The sequence below is a fragment of the Bufo gargarizans genome, chromosome 2 (assembly GCF_014858855.1).
Source record: "Bufo gargarizans isolate SCDJY-AF-19 chromosome 2, ASM1485885v1, whole genome shotgun sequence".
Taxonomy (NCBI): Eukaryota; Metazoa; Chordata; class Amphibia; order Anura; family Bufonidae; genus Bufo; species Bufo gargarizans.
This window is the reverse complement of record NC_058081.1, coordinates 244,187,823-244,215,212: the sequence shown is the minus strand read 5'-3', so window position 1 is coordinate 244,215,212 and position 27,390 is coordinate 244,187,823. Positions and strand designations below refer to the sequence as shown.

The window sequence follows — 27,390 nt, the reverse complement described above, 5'->3', positions numbered from 1 at the left end:
AAATGTATATATGCTATTGCTAGTGCCCAGAACGTATGGACTTTAAGGTGAGTCTGGCCCCACCACAGATCGTTTACACAGGTAGGAGGACACAGCAGAGCTCAGGTGTTTCTGCTTCCCTCATGTAATGAGTAGAAGGAAATGTCGCCTTCTCTATACACTCGGAAACGAAAAACCCTGCCTGCCGCTGCTTCTAACCCACGTGACTTTAGCGTGTCACGTGACAACACAAGGTCCTTGCGGCGCACGGAGTTTAGACACGTCCGAAACAAATGGGCAGGAAGCCGCCCACTGATCTCACAGGAAATGGTCGCACAGGGCTCGCCTCACCCAGGATACGGATATACGTCAGTGGGGAACGTCTGTTTACGGAGTCGTGCGTCTTATGTCGTTGGTCGCTTAGCAACGGAGGACGCCACGCAAAGAGTATGGCAGCGGGTCGAGCGGTAGAAGCGGAGGATTACCTCCAGGAAAACAAGATAATGGAGCTGGTGAACAACTTAACGAGTCTCCTCCTGTATCACCGGCCTGGTAATGTCACTCTATATATCCAGGTCATGTACAAGACTAGAGAGCGCAATGCCGCACAAGGCCAGTAGGTGGCGAAGCTTCAGATTCTTGTAGAAATATTTAATGCATACGACTAGTGTTGAGCCAACTTTTGTTTTCTAGTTCGGGTTATCTAATTCTGTTATGGATTCCGCTATCATGGACTATAATCCATGGTCTGCAGTTGCGGAATCCGTAACAGAATTCTTAAAGGGAACCTGTCACCGGGATTTTGTGTATAGAGCTGAGGACATGGGTTGCTAGATTACTGCTAGCACATCCGCAATACCCAGTCCCCATAGCTCTGTGTGCTTTTATTGTGTAAAAAAAAAAACGATTTGATACATATGCAAATTAACCTGAGATGTGTCCTGTCCCTGAGATGAGTCCAGCGTGAAGGAGCCCAGCACTGTCCCGCATCCTCCGAATCTCCTCCTTGCTCACCGACATCACAAAGCTAGAGTGACGTAATCTCGCGATGTGCGAGCTAGCGCATGCGCAGTGTTGGCGTAGTGTTCCTCAGGGAAAAGCACACAGAGCTATGGGGACTGGGTATTGCGGATGTGCTAGCGGCCATCTAGCAGCCCATGTCCCCAGCTCTGTACCCAAAATCTTGGTGACAGGTTCCCTTTAAATAACCCGAACCTTGTATGCCGAACTGGAAAACAGAAGTTCGCTCAGCAGTACAAACAACAAAGCAGAAGAGAACTGTCAATACCCCAATGTCAAACCGATCTCAGGGATTTACTGTAAACGAAAGGTATCCCATACGTAAAATGTAAAATCTCCAGTGTTTCATTTCAGGACTTTCATTTTGCAGACAGACCCAGGGAATTCCTTATAACGCAGCTTGAAAAACTGAAGCTTGCCCGGCTGGCAGATGCGGAATACCCCTGCCTTTTTGATGAGTCTAATGTGGATGCTGTCTTTGGGATTCTGGACCCTTCAGGCCAAGGCTATATCACAGGGACTCAGTACATTGAGGGTAAGGCATTCCTGTGTACATTAAGAGCTAGTTCACACTGCAAAATTTGTTTCTGCCACAGTTTTTCAAGTTGAATGCCGCAGACCCGCTTGTAGTTTAGCCCAGTTGAGTGGAGCTAGATTGTGAGCGGACACCCATTTGGTTTTCAGCATCGTCTATGCAGAGATGGGTGCACATGTTCTTACTTGCCGCAGTCTTTGAAGATAAACCGCGGTTTCTTGAACAGAAGTGCAAGCTTCCATTGAGAACAATAGGAAGCCGTTAGCATACCGAGTCCGTGCCAAATTGCATGGACAAAAGCCGCCATCTGAACTAGCTCTTATAGCGTGTGGCATTGTGGGACGTTGCATTCATTAGTACATGAATCAGAACATACAGGGCGTTCCTCAATAAATCACCTGCCTGTCACACTTCCATCTGTAGGCTACAGTAATGGCTCATCAGCAGGGTAGCTAAGGGACACCATAAGGCTGAGTTCACACGAGCGTGACAGATTTGGTCCGGATGCGTTCAGGGTGCGTTCAGTTAAACTCGCACCATTTTGCAAGCAAGTTCAGTCAGTTTTGGCTGCAATTGCGTTTAGTTGTTCAGTTTTTTCCGCGCAGGTGCAATGCGTTTTGACGCTTTTTTCACGCGCGTGATAAAAAACTGAAGGTTTACAAACAACATCTCCTAGCAACCATCAGTGAAAAACGCATTGCATCCGCACTTGCTTGCGGATGCAATGCGTTATTAACGCAGCCCCATTCACTTCTATGGAGCCAGGGCTGCGTGAAAAACGCAGAATATAGAACATGCTGCGATTTTAAAGCATTGCAGAAGTGATGCATGAAAAAAAATGCTCATGTGCACAGCCCCATTGAAATGAATGGGTCAGGATTCAGTGCAGGTGCAATGCGTTCACCTACTGCATTGCACCCGCGCGGAAATCTCGCCCGTGTGAACTCAGCCTAAGGCAGTGGTTCTCAACCTTTCTAAAGCCGTGACCCCTTGATACAGTTCCTCATGTTGTGGTGACCCCCAACCATTACATTTTTTTCCTTGCTATGTCATAACTAATTTTGCTACTGTTATGAATTGTAATGTAAATATCTGATATGCAGGATGTATTTTTATTGCTACAAATTGAACATAATTAAAGCAGAGTAATTAATCACAAAGACAAAATGTTGGGTACTCCCCAAATAAATAAATCAGAAGTGCTCAGGGTCCCCCAAATAAATAAATCAGCGGGGCTTCAGGTCTCCCCCAAATAAATAAATCAGTGGTGCTCAGGGTCCCCCAAATAAATTAAGCCTTGCTCAGCCAGGCTCAATTAAATCATTGGTGGCAGTGGTGCTCAGCGGCGGTGTCATTAACGAAAAAACTCGGACCTCAGCAGACAGGCGGACTTACCCGTCCAGACGTCAGGCTCCTTCAAGCACAGGCAGTGATAGGACATCACTTCCTGTGCGCGAGGATAAGGGGCCGCTGCCATTGTGCGGGCGACCCACAATAGGAAGCCTCAGCGACCCCCCCGGAAATGGCCGATCGACCCCCAGGTTGAGAACTGCTGCCATAAGGGAACCTTCACACGCTGCCGATCTTGTTGCAGAATTTTCCGCAACAGAGAATCAGTTCCATTCACCTGAATAGGGACTACAGAAATCCATATGCTTGCTGCCCCATTCGTGGAAAATTCTGCCCCACAATCCACAGTGTGTGATGACATCCCAGGGAGTTGTCCTAAACTATTAGGGCAGCGTCCATATGACGTCATGCCATGTCTTCGGCAGTCAGTCTTTGCACACAGCAGTAATGTTGCAACCACCATGTCATTATTTGCCCATACAATCCTATGATGTGACGTCACGCCAGTCAAGGTATTGCTGCACCAGAACCATGGATGGGAGACAGGCAGACTTCAGTGGTGGAGCTAGAACTAAGGGTAGTAAAGTATATTTTGAAAGTTTTATTTCCCTTTTTGTACTATGGCCATAAGTAGCGGCTAGAGACATCTTGAAAAACATATTTAAGAAGAACTAAACATTGATAGGTCCTTAGGATAATTCATCAGTGGGGATCTGACACCCACACATACCATTCCCCAAAAGTAAGGGCCTCCATAATAATACTTCTAGTATACTGACTGGGAAGCTGTGGCAGGGAGTCTTAGTATAACACGGCCAGCGGTGCATTGCCTGAGACAAGAGCTTTCAAGAAGACTCTTTATGGGATTTGTTTCTAGTCAACCACAAGAGTTAAAGGGGTTATCCTGGAAAAAATAATGATGACTTATCCTCAGCGGGGGTCCAAGTCCTGCCGTTAAGCTGTTTCAGGGAGCTGTTCCTAGCTCATAATGAGTATAATGCTCTAATAAAAAAAATTGCCCGAAAGGTGTACAAAGCCTTTAAGTTCGGCACCTCTTAATTTCTGTTGCTCTCCTTAAGGGGTCATGCACACGATCGTATGTATTTTGTGGTCCGCAAAGCACGGATCTGCAAAAAAAAAAAGGACAAATGATGTCCGTATTACATCTGTTTTCTTTGCGGATCCATTGTAATAATGCCTGTCCTTGTCCGCAAAATGGACAATAGGACATGTTCTATATTTTAGCAGAACGGACTTGCGGACATACGGATACAGAAAGCGCACAAAGTCATTTCCCTTTTTTTTTGCGTCCCCATTGAAATGAATGGTTCTGCATACAGGCTGCGAAAAAAAAACGAAACGGACATGGACAAACATTACATTTGTGTGCATGAGCCCTAACGGAATGGAGACTGCATTGTATGGATTCATAGAAAGCCTACGGGCAGAAACAAAGGGGCGCAGCACTCAGCAAGTACCCTTTAAAGGATTTTCTGTCCCCTTTATATCCTCAGGACAGGCCACATATATATCTGATCGGCAGGGGTCTTACACCTCGCTGATCAGCAGTTCTGCAGTAGCTTTGGTGCCTGAACTATAGCTCCATCATGTGGACAGAGTTGGTTACTGCATCACTGCTCTCACTGTAGTGGGAGATTGATGACCTATTGAAAGGATAGACCATTAATATTAAATGACTGGAAAATCCCTTTGAAGGGCATCTGTCAGCAGATTTGAACCTGTGAAACTTGCTGACCTGTTGCATGTGCACTTGGCAGCTGAAGGCATCTGTGTTGGTCCCATGTACATATATGCACCCATTGCTGAGAAAAATAAAGATTTAATATATGCAAATGAGTCTCTAGGAGCAATGGGGGCGTTGCGGTTACTCTTAGAGGCTCTGCTCTAGGGCTGCAGGTATCGATTATTTTATTGATCAAGTATTCCACCGATTAATCGAGTACTCTGATAAGAAAAAAATGAATTAAAAGAATGTTTTCCTTTATAAAAAAAACTCATCAGCCCCCCCATGCCATCAGTCCTCTGTGCCCTGAGCTCCCCCCGGTTCCATCAGTTACTCCCTGAGTGCCACCATCTTCCCCTCCTAGCCATCAGACACATATTATTGTGGTGCACCTTTTTTCAGTGATTTATGAGATCAGAGGCTCTAGGAGTAATGGTAACGCCCCCGTTGCTCCTAGAGACTCATTTGCATATATTAAAACTTCATTTTTCTCAGCAATGCGGGCACATATAAACATGGGTCCAACACAGATGCCTTCAGCTGCCAAGTGCAGATGTAACAGGTCAGTCAGTTCCATAGGTACCAGGCTGCTGACAGATGCTCTTTAAGGCATTTATCTCTAGTCAGACACTTTGTGCTGCTCTGAATTCTGGTAATTTATTTTTCTTACTTCTATTGTGTTGTTTCTGGCTTAAAGATCTTTCATCCTAGAGCCTACATCAAGTTCAGGTCTCCATATGTCCCTATCTCAGGGACTATAGATTTGCTTATTCTTGGAGATATTATTTTTTGGAGGAGGATTCGTATCAGAGGATCCTGTTCGAGTCTAATATCTTTTTTGTCCCCTGAAGAACCAGTATTTAATTGCCGGGGGAACGCTGCGTCGGGACGTGTTTTTTATTTTTTTTCAATATATTTATTCACACTTATCTAGCACAGTATGCTTGTGTGTATTTTATTGTATCTGAGTGGTTGCCTTAAACTATAGGGTTGTATAGGTGATTACTAGAATAGGTACGAGGACAGGGAACCTCCACCATCAGGGGGTGTCCCTGGGCTGGGGACTAGTTAAGGGTGGAATAGGGATAGAGTAGTGAAACCCACATCAACTATCAAAGATCCTTATACTACCCTTGGTGATCAACACGTGTACACATTCAACAATGGTTCTTCAGACCGTGAGTAACACAGAGAAACTATGGATTTCTGAGAATATGTGCTTGTTTACATCTAATATATGACTCAGGTGTTGACAGTTTATGTACTGTGTCGGGTTATTGTTAGATCTGTGCTGTTTAGATTGCTTGTCTTGAATGTATTTTCAGCTTTTAGTGGAATTAGAAGTTACATTTTATATTTAGGAAGGTGTCAAAATGTGTATTTGGCTTTTGTACTTCCTCACTGTGGTATTCTGCCATTACTGGCAATTTTTGTATAAGGTGTTTATGCTTTGCCTATTATGGCAGTTTTTTTGAAAGAACCTATTAATACAGACAGTTGGTTAGAGGAGGAGGAAGAGGTATTCTCAGAACAGGAGGGTGCACTCGAGAAAAGTACTCAATATTCTTTTAAAACAATATTTAAGGATCTTTATGCGGATTATAAAGAAAACCTTAAATCTTGGTGGGAAACTCGTACGTTGGAAAATTACATCAAAAATAGGATGAGATAGTACCAGGAGGTTTAAGGATACGAGTAATCCCTGCCCTTAGATCACGTTCAACTCAGTTGATCGAAAGGTGGGAGAAAGAATCAATAGACAGCTCGATTAGGTTTATGCAGTTGCTGTTGGAAGAAGAAAGGGAAATTCTAAATAAAACCTGCAGCAAACTGAATAAACAAATCGAGCTGGCACTAAGACTCAAAAACGATCCTGATTTCAATAAGAGAGAGACTAGTCTACAGACATCAGTAGAACGGTTTCAAACTTTTCTAAAAGAAAGGAAACACAAACAATCCATACGAGATCTAACTACCTTTATGGAGAAAAAAAGCTTTTGAATTTCTAAAGGAAAGTAAACCAGAGGGCACCAATAGGGTAGATTCCAGCACAGATATAGACTCCTCAGATACGGAGAGAACCACAAAATTCTAATCATCGAGTAAGGGACGTAACAGAGGGAGGAGAAGATTCTCACAACGAAATTTGGGAAGAGCACATGCATCCTCCTCATCGGATGGTGCTTTATTGGGGGGGGGGGGCATTCTTCGAACTTCTTGGTGAAAGGAGGAGAGGACCATACCGTTTCCCCCCCCCCCCTACCAATTGAGGGACAGAGACAACCTACAGAGGAAAGACAAACGCAAATAGATAAGAAATGCATTGTTAATTTAACTAGTAGATCATTTACGACTGATGAATTACAGGTCCTCTCTAAGGGTTTGTCATTTGTTCCTACTGTAAATTTTTATGCTCTTCTATGGGTTAGGGATATCAGTTTGTTCACACGTAAATTGAAATGGCATACGTTTTATAAGAATAATGATAGGGAGGAATGTTTGAAACTAGGCATCCCCCCTGATTGTCTGGAAGATGTGAGATTACTTGCATCCCTTACTGATGGTATTGACCAGCGTTTGGGGTTAGGCCCATTTACAGAATTGCATCCAAAGAGTAGAAAAATGCTTTGATGCTCTGACAAAAGGGGGGAATATAGTGATCATGGATCACAAGATCTATCTGGGCACGTGTCACTCCCTCCTGAATGATTTAGACTGCTATGGTCATTTACAGACTGATCCCTCTGAATTTTTCAGGCGAATTGAGTATGATCTTGCTTAATGCCTTTTTAAAATAGATTAATTTCCCAGGAAGAATTCAAATTCATGACCCCTAAGGATCGTATTTTTTTTGGAGACGTGGAGGATCCCTGGACCACCCATATCCTCTTTTGGGGAAGGTATATTGATGAAATCTTTGTATTGTGGGATGGTCCAGTGGATGCCTTCAAATCCTTTTGTGAAGTCTTTAAATCACAACCCTATACGTCTTCATTTTACCTGTGAAAGTAATGAATATGAGATTTCCTTTCTTGATGTTAAAATCACAAAAAAAAGGGGGGATGCTCCATACAGAAACCTTCAGGACAGCTACGGCTATCGATAGCCTACTTTACTGGGGGAGTTTTCATCCACAACCCCTTAAAAAGGGAATACCTAAAGGACAATACAGTCGTGGCCAAAATTTTTGAGAATTACATAAATATTGGAAATTGGAAAAGTTGCTGCTTAAGATTTTATAATAGCAATTTGCATATACTACAGAATGTTATGAAGAGTGATCAGATGAATTGCATAGTCCTTCTTTGCCATGAAAATTAACTTAATCCCAAAAAAACCTTTCCACTGCATTTCATTGCTGTCATTAAAGGACCTGCTGAGATCATTTCAGTAATCATCTTGTTAACTCAGGTGAGAATGTTGACGAGCACAAGGCTGGAGATCATTATGTCAGGCTGATTGGGTTAAAATGGCAGACTTGACCTGTTAAAAGGAGGGTGATGCTTGAAATCATTGTTCTTCCATTGTTAACCATGGTGACCTGCAAAGAAACACGTGCAGCCATCATTGCGTTGCATAAAAATGGCTTCACAGGCAAGGATATTGTGGCTACTAAGATTGCACCTCAATCAACAATTTATAGGATCATCAAGAACTTCAAGGAAAGAGGTTCAGTTCTTGTTAAGAAGACTTCAGGGCGTCCAAGAAAGTCCAGCAAGCGCCAGGATCGTCTCCTAAAGAAGATTCAGCTGCGGGGTCGGAGTGCCACCAGTGCAGAGCTTGCTCAGGAATGGCAGCAGGCAGGTGTGAGCGCATCTGCACGCACAGTGAGGCGAAGACTTTTGGAAGATGGCCTGGTGTCAAGAAGGGCAGCAAACAAGCCACTTCTCTCCCAAAAAAAACAATCAGGGACAGATTGATCTTCTGCAGAAAATATGGTGAATGGACTGCTAAGGACTGGGGCAAAGTCATATTCTCCAATGAAGCCTCTTTCCGATTGTTTGGGGCATCAGGAAAAAGGCTTGTCCGGAGAAGAAAAGGTGAGCGCTACCATCAGTCCTGTGTCATGCCAACAGTAAAGCATCCTGAGACCATTCATGTGTGGGGTTGCTTCTCATCCAAGGGAGTGGGCTCACTCACAATTTTGCCCAAAAACACAGCCATGAATAAAGAATGGTACCAAAACACCCTCCAACAGCAACTTCTTACAACAATCCAACAACAGTTTGGTGAAGAACAATGCATTTTCCAGCATGATAGTTAGCACCTTTGCCTTATGGCACGGTGCTCCAAGTGGCTCGGGGACCAAAACGTTGACATTTTGGGTCCATGGCCTGGAAACTCCCCAGATCTTAATCCCATTGAGAACTTGTGGTGAATCCTCAAGAGGCGGGTGGACAAACAAAAACCCACTAATTCTGACAAACTCCAAGAAGTGATTATGAAAGAATGGGTTGCTATCAGTCAGGAATTGGCCCAGAAGTTGATTGAGAGCATGCCCAGTCGAATTGCAGAGGCCCTGAAAAAGAAGGGCCAACACTGCAAATACTGACTTTTTGCATAAATGTCATGTAATTGTCGATTAAAAGCCTTTTAAACGTATGAAGTGCGTGTAATTATATTTCACTACATCACAGAAACAACTGAAACTAAGATCTAAAAGCAGTTTTGTCATTCTCAAAACTTTTGGCCACAACTGTATATCCTCGTGAGAAGAAATTGTACAAATACTTCTACTTTTATTCGACAATCAGGAGATTTGAGGAATAGAGTTTTACAAAGGGGGTACCCTGATGAGACACTCAAGGGGGCATTTAACCCTTTCATGACCAAGGGTCATTGATGCCCTAGTGTCCAGGTCAAAATTTACAAATCTGACATGCGTCACTTTATGTGGTAATAGCTTTGGAACACTTTTACTTATCGAAGCCATTCTGAGATTGTTTTCTCGTGACACATTGTACTTCACGATAGTCATATATTTGAGTCAATATATTGCACCTTTATTTATGAAAAAAAAAACAAATTTACCAAAAATTTAGAAAAATTCACAATTTCAATTTCTCTGCTTCTAAAACAGAAAGTCATACCTAATAAAATATTTATTACTTAACATTCTCCATATGTCTACTTTATGTTGGCATCATTTTGGAAATGTCATTTAATTTGTTTAGGACATTAGAAGGCTTAGAAGTTTAGAAGCAATTCTTACAATTTTTAAGAAAATGTCCAAAACCCACTTTTTAAGGACCAGTTCAGGTCTGAAGTCACTTTGTGGGGCCTACATAGTGGATACCCCCATAAATGATCCCATTGTAGAAACTACACCCCTCAAGCTACTCAAAACTGATTTTACAAACTTTGTTAACCCTTTAGGCGTTCCACAAGAATTAAAGGAAAATGGAGATTAAATTTCACTTTTTGGCAGATTTTCCATTTTATAATTTTTTTTTTCTTTAACACATTGAGGGTTAACAGCCATACAAAACTCAATATTTATTACCCTGATTCCGCGGTTTACAGAAACACCCCACATGTGGTCGTAAACTGCTGTACGGGCACACGGCAGGGCGCAGAAGGAAAGGAGTGCCATACGGTTTTTGGAAGGCAGATTTTGCTGGATTGGTTTTCTGAACGGCATATGTTTTTTATTTTTCTGCCGATCGTCTTGTGCAGGGGCTCTTTTTTTGCAGAAAGAGTTGAGGTTTTTATTGGTACCATTTTTGGGTACATAGGATTTTTTGATCATTCATTATTACAATTTGCTGTTTTGGAACAGTTTTCATTTATTTATTATTACAGCGTTCATCTGAAGAGTTACGTCATGTGATAGTTTTATAGAGCAGATCGTTACAGACGTGGCAATACCTAAAATGTATACTTTTTCTTATTTATTTAAGTTTTACACAATAATAGCATTTCTGAAACAAAAAAAATTGTTTTAGTGTCTCTATAGTCTGAGAGCCATAGCTTTTTTATTTTTTGGGCGATTTGTCTTAAATAGGATATCATTTTTTCCGGGATGAGGTTACGGTTTGATTGGTACTATTTTGGGGGTCATAAGCCTTTTTTGATTGCTTGCTGTTGCACTTTTTGTGATGTAAGGTGACAAAAATAGCTTTTTTGGCACTGTTTTTTTAATTTTATTTTTATGGTGTTTATCGGACGGGGTCTATCATGTGATATATTTATAGAGACGGTCGTTACGGACGCGGTGACGCCTAATATGTGTTATATTTTATTTTTTCATTTTTTTATAGGAAAAGGCAATTTCTTTTTTTAATTGACATCTTTTTTTTCTTTTTTTTTCACTTTTATTATTTTCACTTTCTTTTTTTATCAAGTCCCTCTTGGATCATGAAGATCCAGTGGGGCTGATGGCTGTACTATACTTTTGGATGCCCTGTAGGTGGCAACAGCGGACGCTATTGCAAAGCGTCCGGTTGCCATGGCAACCATCGGGCGCTGCAATCACAGCGCTGCAGCCCCGATGGTTGAGAGAGGGAGCTCCCTCCCTCTATTAACCCCATGGATACCGCAACCGCGGCATCTATGGGGTTACAGGAGAGTGTCAGCATAGAGCTGACACTCTCTGCTGATGGCGGCGGCTCAGTAATGGAGCCGCCGCCATCACACAGCAGGGGGATTGGGGGCAGCGCTGGAAGGGGGGGGGAATCGGGGGGGTACGGATCGGGGGGGGATACGGCCACCAACATTGAGGGAGGCTGGGGCAAGAGAGGCGGGTGAGAATGGATGGAGGGGGCGGACCGCATCAGGGCAGCTGCCTCTAGGAGATGAGCTGCAGGCGGACACAAGAGGGGCTTGGAGGGGCACAGATGGGGGGCACAGCCACAGATCGGGGGGGGGGGTATAACTAGGACTGCAGAGCGCAGATCAGAGCATGAAACCGGAATTTTTTTCACTGCCGCGATCCGATTGGTTAGTCTGCACAGACTAACCAATCGGATCGATTGTCGGCAAGGGGCCACTCTGATTGGTCCCTTGCCGGCATTACTAGACTGTATGCTGTCAGTGACAGCAGCAGGGCTCGGGCAGAAGCTTTAATCCAAGCGCTTTGCAGCGTTTGGATTAAAGAGCAGGTTTGACGTTTATAGACGTGATAGCTGCACGGGGCTTGTGCAGCTATCACGTATATATACAGATTGCGGTCGGGAAGGGGTTAAACACTCAATTTCTAATGATAGGAAGGATTTGTTAAGGCCCAAAAAAAAGGGAACAACAGAGAGGTGTAATGAGGATAATAGGCACATATGATAATGCTCATGAGAAAATCTATGAGATATTGAGGAAGCACTGGCGAATCTTACAGACAGATCAAGATCTGATGGACATACTACCTCCAAGACCTGCTGTTATATTTAGGAGGAGGGGTAGGTCTATCAAGGATCGCCTGGTACATAGTATGTATGTGAAACCTAGATCTATAGGTACCTGGCTGGATAGAAGACCCTTGGGGACTTTTAAATGCAGTGGTTGTGTAGCCTGCCCCTTCATTTTGATATCTAAAACATTTAAAAGTGTAACTACAGGGAGAACTTTTGATATGAGGGACTTCTCGAATTGCAGAACATGTGGAGTAGTGTACCTTGTAAATATGTGGGAAAAACTAAGAGAACTGAGAAGGAGAATTGGGGAACACACTGGAGACATTAAACATAAGGGACACACCAATAGCAAATCATGTTCATGAATTTCATGGGGGGGGACACCTAAAATACCTGAGAGTTCAAGTTATTGAAGTGATCCATCCCCCCCACGTAGGGGAGACTGGAATAGAAAGATATTACAGAGGGAGAGTCAATGGATTTATAGATTACAAACATAAAATCCAGAGGGTCTCAATGAACAATTGTCATTTGGATGTTTTTTATAGTCAGTAATACTCTTTCTGTGTGTATTCTGACAATTAATAATATATATATATATATATATATATATATATATATATATATATATATATATATATAGAGAGAGAGAGAGAAATCTAGTGCACCCTCACTGGGTTACTTTCTTTCATTTCCTGGCTCTCCTGTCATGGAGGTCTTGGAAATTTTAATATATGCTGTAATAGGAATTATCAGATCTGAAAGGTCCATTATAGATTTTATCAATTGATAAGTCCCATTGGAGTGTCCTTATCAAATTTGGACTACTCCCTGAGGACTTCTCTTGTGTTCCCCTGCATAGGATGTGGGCCTATTGGAGGTATTTACTGAAATAGAGAGAGTTTTAAAATATATGGAATCTCTCTTTAAATTGCTATCCCTATAAGTCATCTCTATCCCACTTCTCTCCCCCTCTCTCTTCTCTGATTTTTACCTCCCCTCTTCCCTCCTTTTGTAGTAACTTAATTCTGGTGGCAGATGAATTAAGAAAGCGCATTGTAGCGTGTTATCATTATATCCTATATGTATATACTGTGGGGTTGCGCTGTGGAGCGCATTTTGCGTTCCACAGAAGACTTCCGTTACCAGCCACTTCCGGTCTATGGTACGCAAGTGTGATGCAACGGTGGCGTTGGTAGCGTTCTAGACCGAAGATTAATAAATAGGTATCTATGATGTAGCGATCCAGTACTTTGATTGTAGGGGGTTAAATATTGAGGTGTTGGGAGTGAAGAGAGATGGAATTAGTACATTTTTGACAGTATTTGTCTTGACTTAGGATGAGGAAGTCAATGGGCGTGTATCTTGGAGGAGGTGACCTAAGGCGCCAGGTCTGAATGAAAGTTTGAGACGCCTTTCATCCTAGAGCGTACATCTAAGTTCAGGTCTCCATATGTCCCTATCTCAGGGACTATAGATTTCCTTATTCTTGGAGATATTATTTTTCGGAGGAGGATTCATATCAGAGGATCCTGTTCGAGTCTAATATCTTTTTTTGTCCCCTGACGAACCAGTATTTAGTTGCCAGGGAAACGCTGCGTTGGGACGTGTTTTTTATTTATTTTTTTCAATATATTTATTCATCTTTATATAATTGTCACACTTATCTAGCACAATATGCTCATGTGTATTTTATTGTATCTAAGTGGTTGCCTTAGCTATAGGGTTGTATAGGTGAATACTAGAATAGGTACGAGGACAGGGAACCTGCACCATCAGGGGATGTCCCTGGGCTGGAGACTAGTTAAGGGTGGAATAGGGATAGAGTAGTGAAAGCCACATCAACTATCAAAGATCCTTATACTACCCTTGGTGATCAACACGTGTACACATTCAACAATGGTTCTTCAGACCGTGAATAACACAGAGAAACTATGGATTTCTGAGAATATGTGCTTGTTTACATCTAATATATGACTCAGGTGTTGACAGTTTATGTACTGTATCAGGTTATTGTTTGATCTGTGCTGTTCAGATTGCAGGGCTTGTATTGAATGTATTTTCAACTTTTAGTGGTATTTATTAAAAGTTAAATTTTATATGTAGGAAGGTGTCAAAATGTGTATTTCGCTTTATTTCCTCACTGTGGTATTCTGCCATTCCTGGCGATTTTTGTTTAAAGATCTTTAGTGCAAACTATGTGCAGACATTGAGCCAACAGGAAGCAATGAGAAATTTGCTCTCAGCCGTCTGGGAACTGTGCAGCAGCTCTTCCAGAGCATAGGCTGCTGTACTTGCTGTAATTTATAATCGGTACATGAGGTATAGCACAGTGTATGGATTAAAGGGGTATTCCCATCTCAGACAATGGGGGCATATCACTAGGATATGACTCCATTGTCTGATAGGTGCAGATCCCACCGCTGAGACCAGCACCTATATCGAGAACGGGGGCCCCGCAAGTGAAGGAGGGCTATTTCCGTCGGCCCCATAGAAATGAATGGGAGCCTGGGCCGCTCATGCACAGTACGCTCCCATTCACTTCTATGAGAGCAGCGCTTGGTGGTGAATGGACCTCCAGCCACAGCTCTCCCTGCTCCGTTCTCGTTATAGGTGCTGGGACCCGCACCTATCAGACAATGGGGGCATATCCTAGCGATATGCCCCCATTGTCTCAGATAGGATAACCCCTTTAAGTTCTCACCACTCTTCTGTTTAAATGATTTACCTGTTGGAAATGCTCCTCTATTACATTTATTTAAATATGCTTAAAACATATTTCTCCATGCAGCTTTGAAAACCCTGGGTGTGGATGTTAGCAACTTACCCTATCCTCCAGAAAAAATCACACAGGAGGTCTTCAAACATGATATGTAAGTATTATGAATGTTTTTTATTTTTAGATCATTGAAAAACACCCTTTACACAGTGTTCCAAATTATTATGCAAATTATATTTTTCTCTGATTTTCCGAAATGGTCAATGGAAATGTCAGTATAATTTCCAAATCATCAACCGCTAGAGTATAAATCACGTTTTATTGAACAAACCTCCCAATGATAACAGTATTTTTTTCCCCCCACAAATTAACTCAAATTGCACTGTTCCAAATTATTATGCACAACATAGTTCCAAAACATTTTATAGTTTGTAAAGAACTGAAAATGGTCATTTGTTGAATTTGGAGGGTCAAGAGCTCACATTTACTGAAATCAAAAGCTAATTCAATCAAAAACTTCTTAGGCTACTTTCACATTAGCGTTTTCAATTCTGTTTTTCTGTCCAATGTGCGGAGCAAGACGGATCTGTCCTGACACACAATGTAAAGTCAATGGGGGCGGATCCGATTTCTCTGACACAATAGAAAACGGATCCATCCCCCATTGACTTTCAGTTGGTGTTCAAGATGGTTACATCATGGCTATAGAAAACATAATACAATGACGGATGCATGCGGTTGTATTATTGTAACGGATGCGTTTTTGCAGATCCATGACATATCCGCAAAAAACGCTAATGTGAAAGCAGCCTTAACAGGCCAAGTTACACATTAACATAGGATCCCATTTTGCTTGTGCTTATTGTCGCTCAAAATTTTCATCCGTTCAGTTAGATCCCCTCTGCTCTTCGTGCTGTGCTCCACCGCCAAGTGGCTCTGCCCCTGACCCAGTCGCCCCTACTGTCCAGCCTATGGTATAGCCGGAGTGGGTGCACTCCCTGTCAAAGATGGTACCCCGCACCCTCATCGGCCGGCTCCGTTTTTTTTCTTTAGGAGGTCCCGTCGCTCCCCCAAATGTTTCCCCAACCACCAGGATTTTGATTCCTCTCATTTCAAGGAGTGGAATTTTCCTGATAGACGTTTTGCCTTGCCAAAATGCTTAGATGTCCTTTATCCATTTCCGGAGGGTTTGACTAAGAAGTGGTCATCCTCACCTATAGTTGACCCACCAGTATCCCACTTTTTTTGCTGATGGCGGATGGGGGCTTCTTTCTCTGATATCAGGCATAAAAAATTTGAATCTTTAGCAAAATCTTACTTTGAAGCAGTGGGCACAGCACAGGTTTTTGCCTCTACATGGGTGAGCAAAGCTATGGGTGAGTGGGCAAATAGTCTACGCCAGGGTCTCTCCTTGGGGGAACTTTTCGATATTGCCCTACAGCTCTCCCATGCCAGTGTGTATATTTGTGAAGCCTCTCTGGTTGCGACCAGGTTTATTGCCCGCTCATCAGCCCTTTTGGTGGCTATTCACCATACCCTATGGCTCTCCTGCTGATCTGCAGGTAATGCTTCAAAGCGGACTCTGATGGCCCTCCCCTTTACCAGCAGCAGGCTTTTTGGCAAACACCTGGACGAGATCATTTCTGATGCTACAGGTGGTAAGAGCACTCATTTACCACAGAACAGGGTTCGTTTCAACAAGTCAAAAAAGCGTAAACCTCTTTTTCGCCCCTTTTGGAGTTTTTCCAGCCACAAGCGGACGACCGACAAGTCTGCCCTGGATCAGAAGCGCAAGCCTTCTTTCAAATCTCGCCCTTCCTGGTGTCCCCGTCAACAGGGCTCCAAGTCCTATAACCCCAAGACCTCTTCTGCATGACATGCAGCTTCCAGCACCCTCCGATCGGGTGGGCGGCCGGCTTCGTCTGTTTCGTTATGTTTGGCTGGCTCACGTCTCAGATGCCTGGGTGAGAGAGGTCATTGCAGAGGGTTATAAGCTGGAATTTAGGTCCTCCCCTCCGTCCCAATTTTTTTTTAGTCTCCTCCGACCTCTCTCTCTGCCGCAAATTTCTTTTTTCAGGCTATTCACACACTTCTGCGGCAGGGAGTGATCGTCCCGGTTCCTGCGCAAGACCGTTTTCGCGGGTTTTACTTCAATCTCTTTGTGGCCCCCACAAAGGAAGGGACGTTCCTTTCCATTCTGGACCTCAAGGTACTCAACCACTTCCTTCGGCTCCTCCACTTCCGTATGGAGTCCCTGAGATCGGTCATTGTGTCTATGGAACCGGGGGAGTACCTGTCCTCGATAGACATCATAGGACACTTATCTTCATGTTCCCATCTCCGTCAGTCACCAAAAATTTCTCCGGTTTGCAGTGGGTCCTGTAAAATCTGTCTTCTGTTCATTGGGGGACACAGCTCCCACCCCTTCTCTTTTACGGGCCTTTTCTGGCCTGCATAGATCTGGGTTTGTACATAGTTTGGTTTTCCTATTTCTTTTTTTTCTGCTTCTTGCACTAACTTGATTTTACCCATGGTCAAGCCTGTCACACCCTTATTAGGTTGAATTTTTATAAAGGCATATTTAGCGTTCCATATAATGTAAAACCTTCCAATTTTTGTGGTATGGAATAAAAAAAAAGAAAATTCCTCCATTGTTTTTTGTGACCTTTTATTCTGTGTGTCAGTATGGTGATACCAAATGTATATTGTTTATGTTTTACTATTTTCAAAAAAATAAAAATGTTAAATGCTTTGTGAGACTATATTCTAATATTGGGGGACTGTATAACCATTGAGCTGCTGTGGTCACTACTCACCACAGCATCTGATGACTTATATGGTGGGGATTTGAATTATCTATGAACCCAGATGTTGGAGGCAAGTGTCAGCTGTATTACACAGCTGGTAGTCTTAATGTATGGCGCTGGCTCAGCTACTGAGCCCGCTCCATAACACGCCCTGTGTATATGTGAAGTACATGTATGTTACACATCGCTAGAGGGATAAAAGGTTATATGTAAGAACAGGTATCCTGATCATGTTTTAAACCTAACCTTGGCGGAAATTTGCATACAGACGTATTTATATTAAAATGGGTTTTCTGGGCTTCCAACTTGTAGAAGAGAGACAGTTTAGTTAGTACTTACCTGTCCACCGTTCTGATGACACCGCCTCCGCTACAGGTTGCATGCTGTTCTGCTCAGGTCCCAACGGCTGTGTTTTCTTCCCATTCAGCTGCATTTACTATTATGCAGAAGAACAGCAAGACTAGGTAATACATCTGATTGAGACCTGAGCAGAACAGCCTGTGTTAGTGCAGCGGTGGCATCCACAGAGCGGCAGATGGGTAAGTACCAAGGGCTCGTTCACATGAACGTTTTTTGGTTTCCGTATACGAGCCGTTCATTGCGTTCCATATACGGAACCATTCATTTCAATGGGTCAGCGAAAAAAAACTGAATGTACTCCGTGAGCATTCCGTATGTCCGCAATTCCGTTCCGCTAGATTTTGAGTCTTGTCGACAGAAAAAACGGAACACATACGGAAATGCATTCGAAAGTCTTCTGTATCCGTTCCATTTTTTGCGGAACCATCTATTGAAAATGTTATGCCCAGTCCAATTTTTTTCTATGTAATTACTGTATACGCCATACGGAAAAACGGAACCGAAACGCAACAGAAACAAAAAACGGATCCGGAAAAACACTGAAAAAGCCATACGGTCGTGTGAAAGAGGCCTAACTAAGCTGTCTTTCTTCCACACCTTAGAAGAATGCATGGATAAAAAAATAAAAACCTTTAAGAAAGTTATTCATTTTCTTGCCTTGATGTTGTATGGATCTGGGCTTATCTAAGTTTTGAACAGCATCTGTGATCACAATTGTTACTACCCTAACAGACTCTGTTTGCCCACAGGAGGACTCATCTGAAAAAATCTTCAGCAACATTTAAGACCTAGCTCCTCGGCTGTCAATCATTGCTGTAGTTATATTTTTTTTAATGACTCTTATTACATTGTCCCATGTAACCATAAAATCACTTTCATGTAAAGTGTGTCCACTTAATGATGGTTTTCCCACAATATTCTGCAATGTTGTACAGAGAACATGTTTTAAGTATGCAGTTAGATTTTGTATTGATTTGTACTACAGACTGTGTGTGGTCATGTCATAAATTCAATTGCTGCTAAGTTTTATTGTCTAATGCAGGGATCAGCAACCTTCGGCACTCCAGCTACTGTGAAACTACAACTCCCAGCATGCAAACTTGGCTGTTCTTGTAACTCCCACAGAAGTGAAAGGAGGCTTCTGGGAGTTGTAGTTTTAGAACAGCTGGAGTGCCGGAGGTTGCTGATCCCTGGTCTAATGCATAAACATACGGGAGACGTGCCAAATTTATTACAGTGGTTCCAACTGTATGACAGTTGGCACATCTGGACTGACTTGTCAGATACCTTTTTTTTTTTTTTTTTACCTTATACCACCTATTGGTTGGCTTCCTTTAGAACAGTATTTGGCACCAAAATTGTGGTGTAAGTGATTAATAGATTTGCTTTATTTTAGGACTGCAGCCATATATATTTTTTTGGTTAGTTTGGGTGGGCACCTGGGCAATACAGATCTCTGCAGCAGGGGAAGCTGGCGGGAGATGAAAGGAGGAGGGGCCGGCTCCAGAGGATGGCTGTACCAACAAGAGCAGGGCGCGCTGCTCAAGGACCACAGCAGATATGTCCCAGACAAGGTGACAGCAACAGCCTGTGATGTATGTGGTGCAGTGTGTGATCATCACACCCTGCACGCCATACATCTGACGCTGATGTATGTGGGGCAGTGTGTGTGATGTATGTAGTGAATGCAGGCAGGCTATTATAGCCAAGTGATAACGTACAGGGAAGATCCAGTATATTGGACTGTACTTTATCCCTTAGCTATAATTGCCTGCTGTTAGATTAGTAATGTTTCCCCCACATAAATACCCACGTTGACACCGCCACTATATATTTCTGTTGTTCTGCTCTGTTAGATGAGCAGAACAATTAATATAATGGAAGTGCTGGATCGGGCATGTAAGGCTGGGTTTTAGTCATAAGTTCAACATACACAAAAACCGTATATGTTAACCACTTAAGGTGAAAATGAGCCCGGTCCCTAAGGACCAGGCAATTTTTTTTGCAAATCTGACCAGTGTCACTTTATGTGGTGATGACTTTAAAACGCTTCGACTTATCTAGTCCATTCTGAGATTGTTTTTTCGTCACATAATGTACTTCATGACACTGGTAAAATGGAGTAAAAATAATTCATTTTTATTTATAAAAAAAAATATACCAAAGATTTGGCGAATCTCCAAGTTTCAATTTCTCTACTTCTATAATACATAGTAAAACCTACAAAAATAGTTATTACTTTATATTCCCCATATGTCTACTTCATGTTAGAATCATTTTGGGAATGACATTTTATTTTTGGGGGACGTTACAAGGCTTAGAAGTTTACAAGCAAATCTTGAAATTTCTCAGAAATTTTCAAAAACCAAGTTTTTAAGGACCAGTTCAGGTCTGAAGTCACTTTGTGAGGCTTACATAATAGAAACCACCCAAAAATGACCCCATTCTAGAAACTACACCCCTCAAGGTATTCAAAACTGATTTTACAAACTTTGTTAACCCTTTATGTGTTCCACAAGAATTAATGGAAAAAGGAGATTTTTGTGAAACTCACCTGTAAGATCTTTTTCTCGTCTTTTCCATTGGGGGACACAGACCATGGGTATAGCTTAGAGGTATTACTAGGAGGGACACTATGCAAAAACGAAGCTCCTCCTCCTCGGGAAATACCCCCAGACACCTCCAGGAGGACTTCAGTCGTTGCAAAAGCAGTAGGAGAAGGAGAACTGAAAAAAACACAATGGAAACCATCACACCAACTAATCAAAAAAAGCGGGTGGGAGCTGTGTCCCCCAATGGAAAAGACGAGAAAAAGATTTTACAGGTGATTTTCACAAAAATCTCCTTGTCTCGTACATTCCATTGGGGGACACAGACCATGGGACGTCTAAAAGCAGTCCATGGGGTGGGAAAAAACCAACACTGCCAGGAAAAGAAACGTCCAGCCGTCAATCGGGCACCACGGCCTGCAATACCCTGCGTCCGAGGACAGCATCAGCCGAGACCAGCGAGTGCAACTGATAAAACTTTGTGAACGTATGCAAAGATGACCAAGTGGCCGCCTTACACAACTGGGAGGCGGAGGCGCGATTGCATCTGGCCCAGGAAGCTCCCACTGCCCTTGTGGAGTGAGCTGTAATCCGCGACGGGGAAACCTGACCACGAGCGCAATAGGCCGCAGCAATAGCGGAACGGATCCACCGCGCCACAGTAACCTTGGAAGCCGCCAGACCCTTACGAGACCCCTCGAGAATCACAAAGAGGGAGTCCGGACGACGAAAGGAGGCGGTGACCCCCAGATACACCTTCAGGGCCCTGACAACGTCCAGGTAGTGGAGAGCACGTTCCTTGGGGTTCGCCGGAGAAGGACAAAAAGAAGGCAGGACAAGATCCTCGTTAAGGTGGAACGGAGAAACCACCTTGGGCAAAAAAGAAGGAACCGGCCGTAGCACCACCTTATCCTGGTGGAAGACCAGAAAAGGCTCCTGACAGGAAAGCGCGGCCAGCTCCGAAACCCTCCTGATGGAGGTAATGGCCACCAGAAAAAACACCTTCCAGATGAGGAAGACTAGGGAGACCTCCCTCAGAGGCTCAAAAGGCGCCTCCTGAAGGGCGCACAGGACCAGGTTAAGATCCCAGGGGGGTAAGGGAGGAACCGAATGCGCCACCCCCTGCAGGAAGGTTCTCACAGGCCCCAAAAAGGCAATAGACCTTTGAAAAAAGACCGCCAAGGCCGAAACCTGACCCTTTAAAGAACTGAGCGACAGCCCCACCTCAAGGCCGGACTGTAGAAAGGCCAGCACCACCGGAACAGAGAAACGAAGCGGCGGAAAACCAGACTTCTCACAAAAGGTCAGATAGGCCCTCCAGGTGCGATAATAGATCCGCGAAGAAGCCGGTTTTCGAGCTCTGATCATGGTTCTCACCACTGCATCAGAGAAGCCTCTCTTCCTCAGGATGTAGGTCTCAATAGCCACGCCGTTAAACGCAACTGACGTGAATTCTGGTGGAAGAGTGGTCCCTGAGACAGAAGATCCCCTCTGTCGGGAAGAGGCCACGGAACGTCCTCTAGCATTCGGATGACGTTGGAGAACCAGGCGCGGCGAGGCCAATGCGGAGCGATAAGAATGGCCGGTATCCCCTCCGCCTCGATCTTGCGCAGCACCTTCGGCAACAGAGGAAGTGGAGGGAAGACATAGAGGAGGCCAAATCGCTGCCAAGGAGACACCAGCGCGTCCACTCCGCACGCCCTTGGGTCTCGAGCGCGGGCCAGGAACACCGGCACCTTGTTGTTTAGCCGGGACGCCATTAAATCCACGTCCGGACGGCCCCATCGGCGGCAGATGTCCTCGAACACCTCCGGATGTAGGGACCACTCTCCCGGATCCACCTTGGTGCGGCTCAGAAAATCCGCTGTCCAGTTGTCGACGCCCGGAATGTACACCGTCGACAACACTGGCACATGAGACTACGCCCATAGGAGGATCCTCGCCACCTCCTGCATCACTGCCCGACTGCGCGTTCCGCCCTGATGATTGACGTAGGCTACAGCCGTGGCATTGTCCGACTGAACACGCATCGACCGAGCCGCAAGGAGGGAAGTCCAGTGGGAGAGGGAGTTGAAGATCGCCCTTAGTTCCAAAACGTTTATCGGAAGACGGGATTCCTCTGTCGACCAGACCCCCTGAACTGTGAGGTTCCGGAGAACGCCTCCCCAACCGATGAGGCTGGCATCGGTGGTGACTATCGTCCAGGAGAATGGAAGGAAGGACCTCCCTGATGAGAGATTCGGGGAGGCCTGCCACCAAGGGATTGACAACCGAACTTGCCGGGACAGGCGGACGGGAGCGTCCAGACCCCGAGAGGTCTTGTCCCAGAGGGCAAGAATCCACTGTTGTAACGGTCGAGTGTGGAACTGGGCATAAGGCCCAGAACCCGCATGCACTCCCGAATGGTGGGACAAGGAGCTTGTAGAAGGAGCGACACCGCCCTCCGAATCTGAGAGGACTTGGAATTCGGAAGAAACACCCGAGAACTCGAGGTGTCCAAAACCATCCCCAGGAAGGAGAGTCTCTGGGAAGGGTGCAGAGAGGATTTGGGTAGATTGATCAGCCACCCGAACCGTTCTAGAGATTGAACGGTGATTCGGACGCTGTCCTCGGCCTGTGGAAGAGACGGGGCTTTTATCAAGATGTCGTCCAGGTAGGGCAACAAAGAGATGCCGCTGGTGCGAAGAAGCGCCATGAGAGGCGCCAAAACCTTGGTGAAAACGCGAGGGGCGGTCGCCAACCCAAAAGGCAGGGCGACGAACTGGTAATGACGACCCCAGATGGCAAAACGCAGAAAGCGATGGGGAGACTTCGCAATCGGGACGTGTAAGTAGGCATCTTGAATGTCCACAGACGCGAGAAATTCCCCTGGAAGCAGAGAAGCAATAACAGAGCGAAGGGACTCCATGCGAAACTTCCGCACCCTTAGAAACTTGTTCAGAAGCTTCAGATCCAGTATCGGGCGCACCGACCCCTCCTTCTTCGGAACGACGAACAGGTTTGAGTAAAAACCTGTTCCCTGTTCCTCCGGGGGAACGGGAAAAATGACACCCCGGTCCAGAAGAGAGGAGACCGCCAAAAGGAGGTCCGAGGCCCTGGCTGGATCCCCCGGAACGCAAGACAGGAAAAAGCGTTCCGGCGAGCTGGACGCGAACTCCAATTTGTAACCGGACGTCACAATCTCCAGAGCTCAGGCGTCCTGAACGTGAGCCCTCCAGACCTGTTGAAAGGAGAGCAAACGGCCCCCCACCACGAGGGGTGGGGGCACCCCTTCATGCGGAGGGCTGCTTGGGAGCAGGGGGACGGGTTGACTGTGCCCGTGGTCGCCAAGAGGGCTGGGGTTTGAAGAAAGGCTTCTTGCGGGACTCCTGGGATCCCCCAGCCGACGAGGACGAAGACGTCTTGGCCGTGGAGAAGCGACGAAAGGACTGGCCCCGGAACCCTGAAGCTCGAGATCGAAAGGGCCGTTTGGATCTGGGTCGAGGCAGATGAGTACTCTTGCCCCCTGTTGCGGCAGAAATGAATTCGTCCAACTGGGCTCCAAAGAGTCTAGATCCTTCAAAAGGGAAGGTTAGCGAGGGAACGCTTGGAAGAAGCATCAGCATCCCACACCTTCAACCAAACCTCTCTACGCTGAATGACCGAGAGGGCCGAAATACGGGCAAATAGGGAACCGATATCCATTGAAGCCTCAGAGAGATATTTAGAAGCCTGAGACATTTGGAGAATAAATTCCAAAGTGTCTGCAGGGGCGCCCTGTTCCGTCAGATCCTGGTGGTGGCGCTGCAACCACGCCGTAAGGGCTTTGGCAACCCAAGCCGACGCAAAAGCCGGTCGCAGGGAAGCGCCCGCCAGAGAGAAGATGGACTTGGAAAGTGAATCCAGGCGTCTGTCCACCGCATCCTGCAGGGAGGAACCGTCTAGGACAGGAAGGGCCGTGTTCTTGGCCAACCTGGCCACCGGAGGATCTACCTTAGGGGAAGAAGTCCACTTTTCCACCGAGTCAGAGGGGAAAGGGTAAAGCGTATCCATGCGCTTGGTGGCCGAAAATTTCTGATTGGGTTGGTCCCAAGCCTTTGATATGACTGCTGTGAATTCCTCATAAACGGGGAACACCGCGGATTCAGGCCTTTTGGGCGGAAAGAGGGAGAACTCCTTGGATATTAAAAGTGTCACGGACAGCCTCCACCAATTTGGATACCATGGTGGAAAGCTTAGGCAGGGGTTCCCGCTCCGTGGCCTCGTCCGATCTGGACAATTCCCCTTCGGATTTGCGCTCCCCACAAGAGGGAGAGTCAACCGGGCATGCCTCAAGGTGTGGGGGAGAAGCGGAGTCATCCGATGAGGAATGCTGCCGCTCACGCTGCCTCTTAGACGTCAGACGCCCCCTGTGAGAATCACTGAAAGGAGATGGAGCGGTGGACGCCACTGGAGTAGTAGCTGCCATATGCTCCATGAAGGACATGGCTGCCTTGGCAACTAGGGCCAGATCCGCTGCCGCACTAGACATGGCGGAAGCCCAGGCGGGTTCCGCAGGGGCAGAGGAAGGACTGGGCTGAGCAAGAGAAGGAGGCTGATCCTGTCCAGGAGCAGGGCACGAGTCACAGGTGCCAGAGGCAGAAAAAGGCAGAAGGCACACCTTGCATGACCCCAAAAGAGCCTGAGAGGAGGCCTTGGCAGATTTAAGTGCCCCAGGCTTTGGCATGATGGAACCCCACAGTAAAAGATCTCCTACCAGTTGCTGCAAAGATCAGGAGCAGAGCAAGCTGTTCTCCTACCACCCAGGCAACGCTAGCAGAAGTCTCCGGTGTAGAGAGATGAGGAGCTGCACGGCCGTGAGCAAACAGAGTCTCCGGTGTAAGGAGAGTCAGAGCGGCATGGCGAGGCTCCGCCCCCCCGAACGGGTCATCATGGCGCGAAAAAAGCGCGCGATTTGAACAAACACCCCGACTCCCCTCACGCGGCGCAGCAGGGGTTAACGAGGCCATGGAGGAGCGGCCTGCCGGCGGGCGCTGAGAGAGCGCAGCAGCCAAGGCCCGACGAGAGAAGCGCTGAAGCCCACAGTTTAAGGGGGAAGAGATGCCAGTACTCCAGTGCCAAAATGAAGAAAGTGCCCCCATCAGGATCCTTCTTCAAGCTCACCCAGGTAGCCACAGACAAACAGACACAGAGGGAGGGGGAGGGACTGGGCAATACTTATCTGCTCAGCATGCTCCCTCGATGTCCAGACCAGCAGGGATGCACCTCTTCAGACTTCTGACTCCAATCCAGGAGAACAGTGCTTTGGAGGAGGGTAGGCAGCAGGCGTCCCAGCAGCTGGTGGGATGCCAGAGCTGACATGTTGAGCCTGGATCCACTTTTCTTCTGTGGGGGGATGGGAGGTAGCCAGGACACGTCGAAAGACGGTGGCAGACACTCCACGGGGGCCAGGAAAGCGCAATGCTGACCTGCGTCCCCATCTGAAAACAGAAAAAAATAAACAGGAGAAGAATAAGCGTCAACCTCCTTGGACAGACACTAAGCAAAGACTGGAGTCCTCCTGGAGGTGTCTGGGGGTATAGCCCGAGGAGGAGGAGCAGCTTCGTTTTTGCATAGTGTCCCTCCTAGTAATACCTCTAAGCTATACCCATGGTCTGTGTCCCCCAATGGAATGTACGAGAAATAGAGATACAATTTCAAAATTTCACTTTTTTGGCAGATTTTCGATTTTAATAATTTTTTTCCAGTTACAAAGCAAGGGTTAACAGCCAAACAAAACTTAATATTTATGGCCCTGATTCAGTATTTTACAGAAACACCCCATATATGGTTGTAAACTGCTGTACGGGCACACGGCAGGGCACAAAAGGAAAGGAATGCCATATGGTTTTGGGAAGGCAGATTTTGCTGGACTGGTTTTTTGACACCATGTCCAATTTGAAGACCCCCCTGATGCACACCTAGAGTAGAAACTCCCCAAAAGTGACCCCATTTTAGAAACTACGGGATAGGGTGGCAGTTTTGTTGGTACTAGTTTAGGGTTGCCCTATATTACCCTTTTTCTGAGGCAAGGTAACAAGAAATAGCTGTTAGATCATGTGTTATTTTTATAGACCAGGTTGTCACGGACGCGGCGATACCTAATATGTATACTATTTTTTTGTTTATGTAAGTTTTACACAATTTTATTTTTGAAACAAAAAATAAATAAATCATGTTTTAGTGTCTCCATAGTCTGAGCCATAGTTTTTTCAGTTTTTGGGCGATTATCTTGGGTAGGGTATGATTTTTGCAGGATGAGATGACTGTTTGATTGACACTATTTTGGGGTACGTATGACTTTTTGATCGCTTGCTATTACACTTTTTGTGATGTAAGGTGACCAAAAATGGTTGTTGTTTTTTTACACTGTTTTCATTTTTTTTTTTTTACGGTGTTCATCTGAGGGGTTAGGTCATGTTATATTTTTATAAAGCAGGTTATTACAGACACGGTGATACCTAATATGTATACTTTTTTTTTATTTACTTGTTTTACACAATAACAGCTTTTTTTTTTAAAACAAAACAAAAAAATAATGATGTTTTAGTGTCTCCATATTCTGAGCCATAGGTTTTTTTTTTTTTTGTGCGATTGTCTTAGGTAGGGGCTAATTTTTTGTGGGATGAGGTGACTGTTAGATTGGTACTATTTTGGTGGGCATACGCCTTTTTGATTGCTTGCTGTTGTACTTTTTGTGCTGTTGTAAATTTGTTTAGCACAGTTTTTATTTTTTACGGTATTCATCTGAGGGGTTAGGTCATGTGATATGTTTATAGAGCCGGTTGATACGGACGCGGCGATACCTAATATGTCTACTCCCCCCACTAATTTTTACCAATTTTGTTTTAACTTTATTGGGGAAAATGACGTTTTTGTTTATTTTTACTTGAAACTTAATTTTTGGGGGGGAAAAACTTTTTTTGTCCCACTTCTGTATTGGAATGCATTAGCTGTATGAGT

The 27,390-nt window shown here is 45.1% G+C and overlaps 1 protein-coding gene across 1 annotated transcript; it reads left to right on the top strand.

Annotated features, from left to right (window-relative positions):
- The first annotated feature begins 341 nt into the window (after positions 1 to 341).
- On the top strand, positions 342 to 19,938 carry EFCAB10 (EF-hand calcium binding domain 10). Its single transcript, XM_044276768.1, has 4 exons — positions 342 to 531; positions 1,370 to 1,534; positions 14,766 to 14,847; positions 18,610 to 19,938. The coding sequence occupies exons 1-4, from the start codon at positions 429 to 431 to the stop codon at positions 18,650 to 18,652; spliced, it is 393 nt and encodes a 130-aa protein (XP_044132703.1). The 5' UTR covers positions 342 to 428; the 3' UTR covers positions 18,653 to 19,938.
- The last annotated feature ends 7,452 nt before the right edge of the window (positions 19,939 to 27,390 follow it).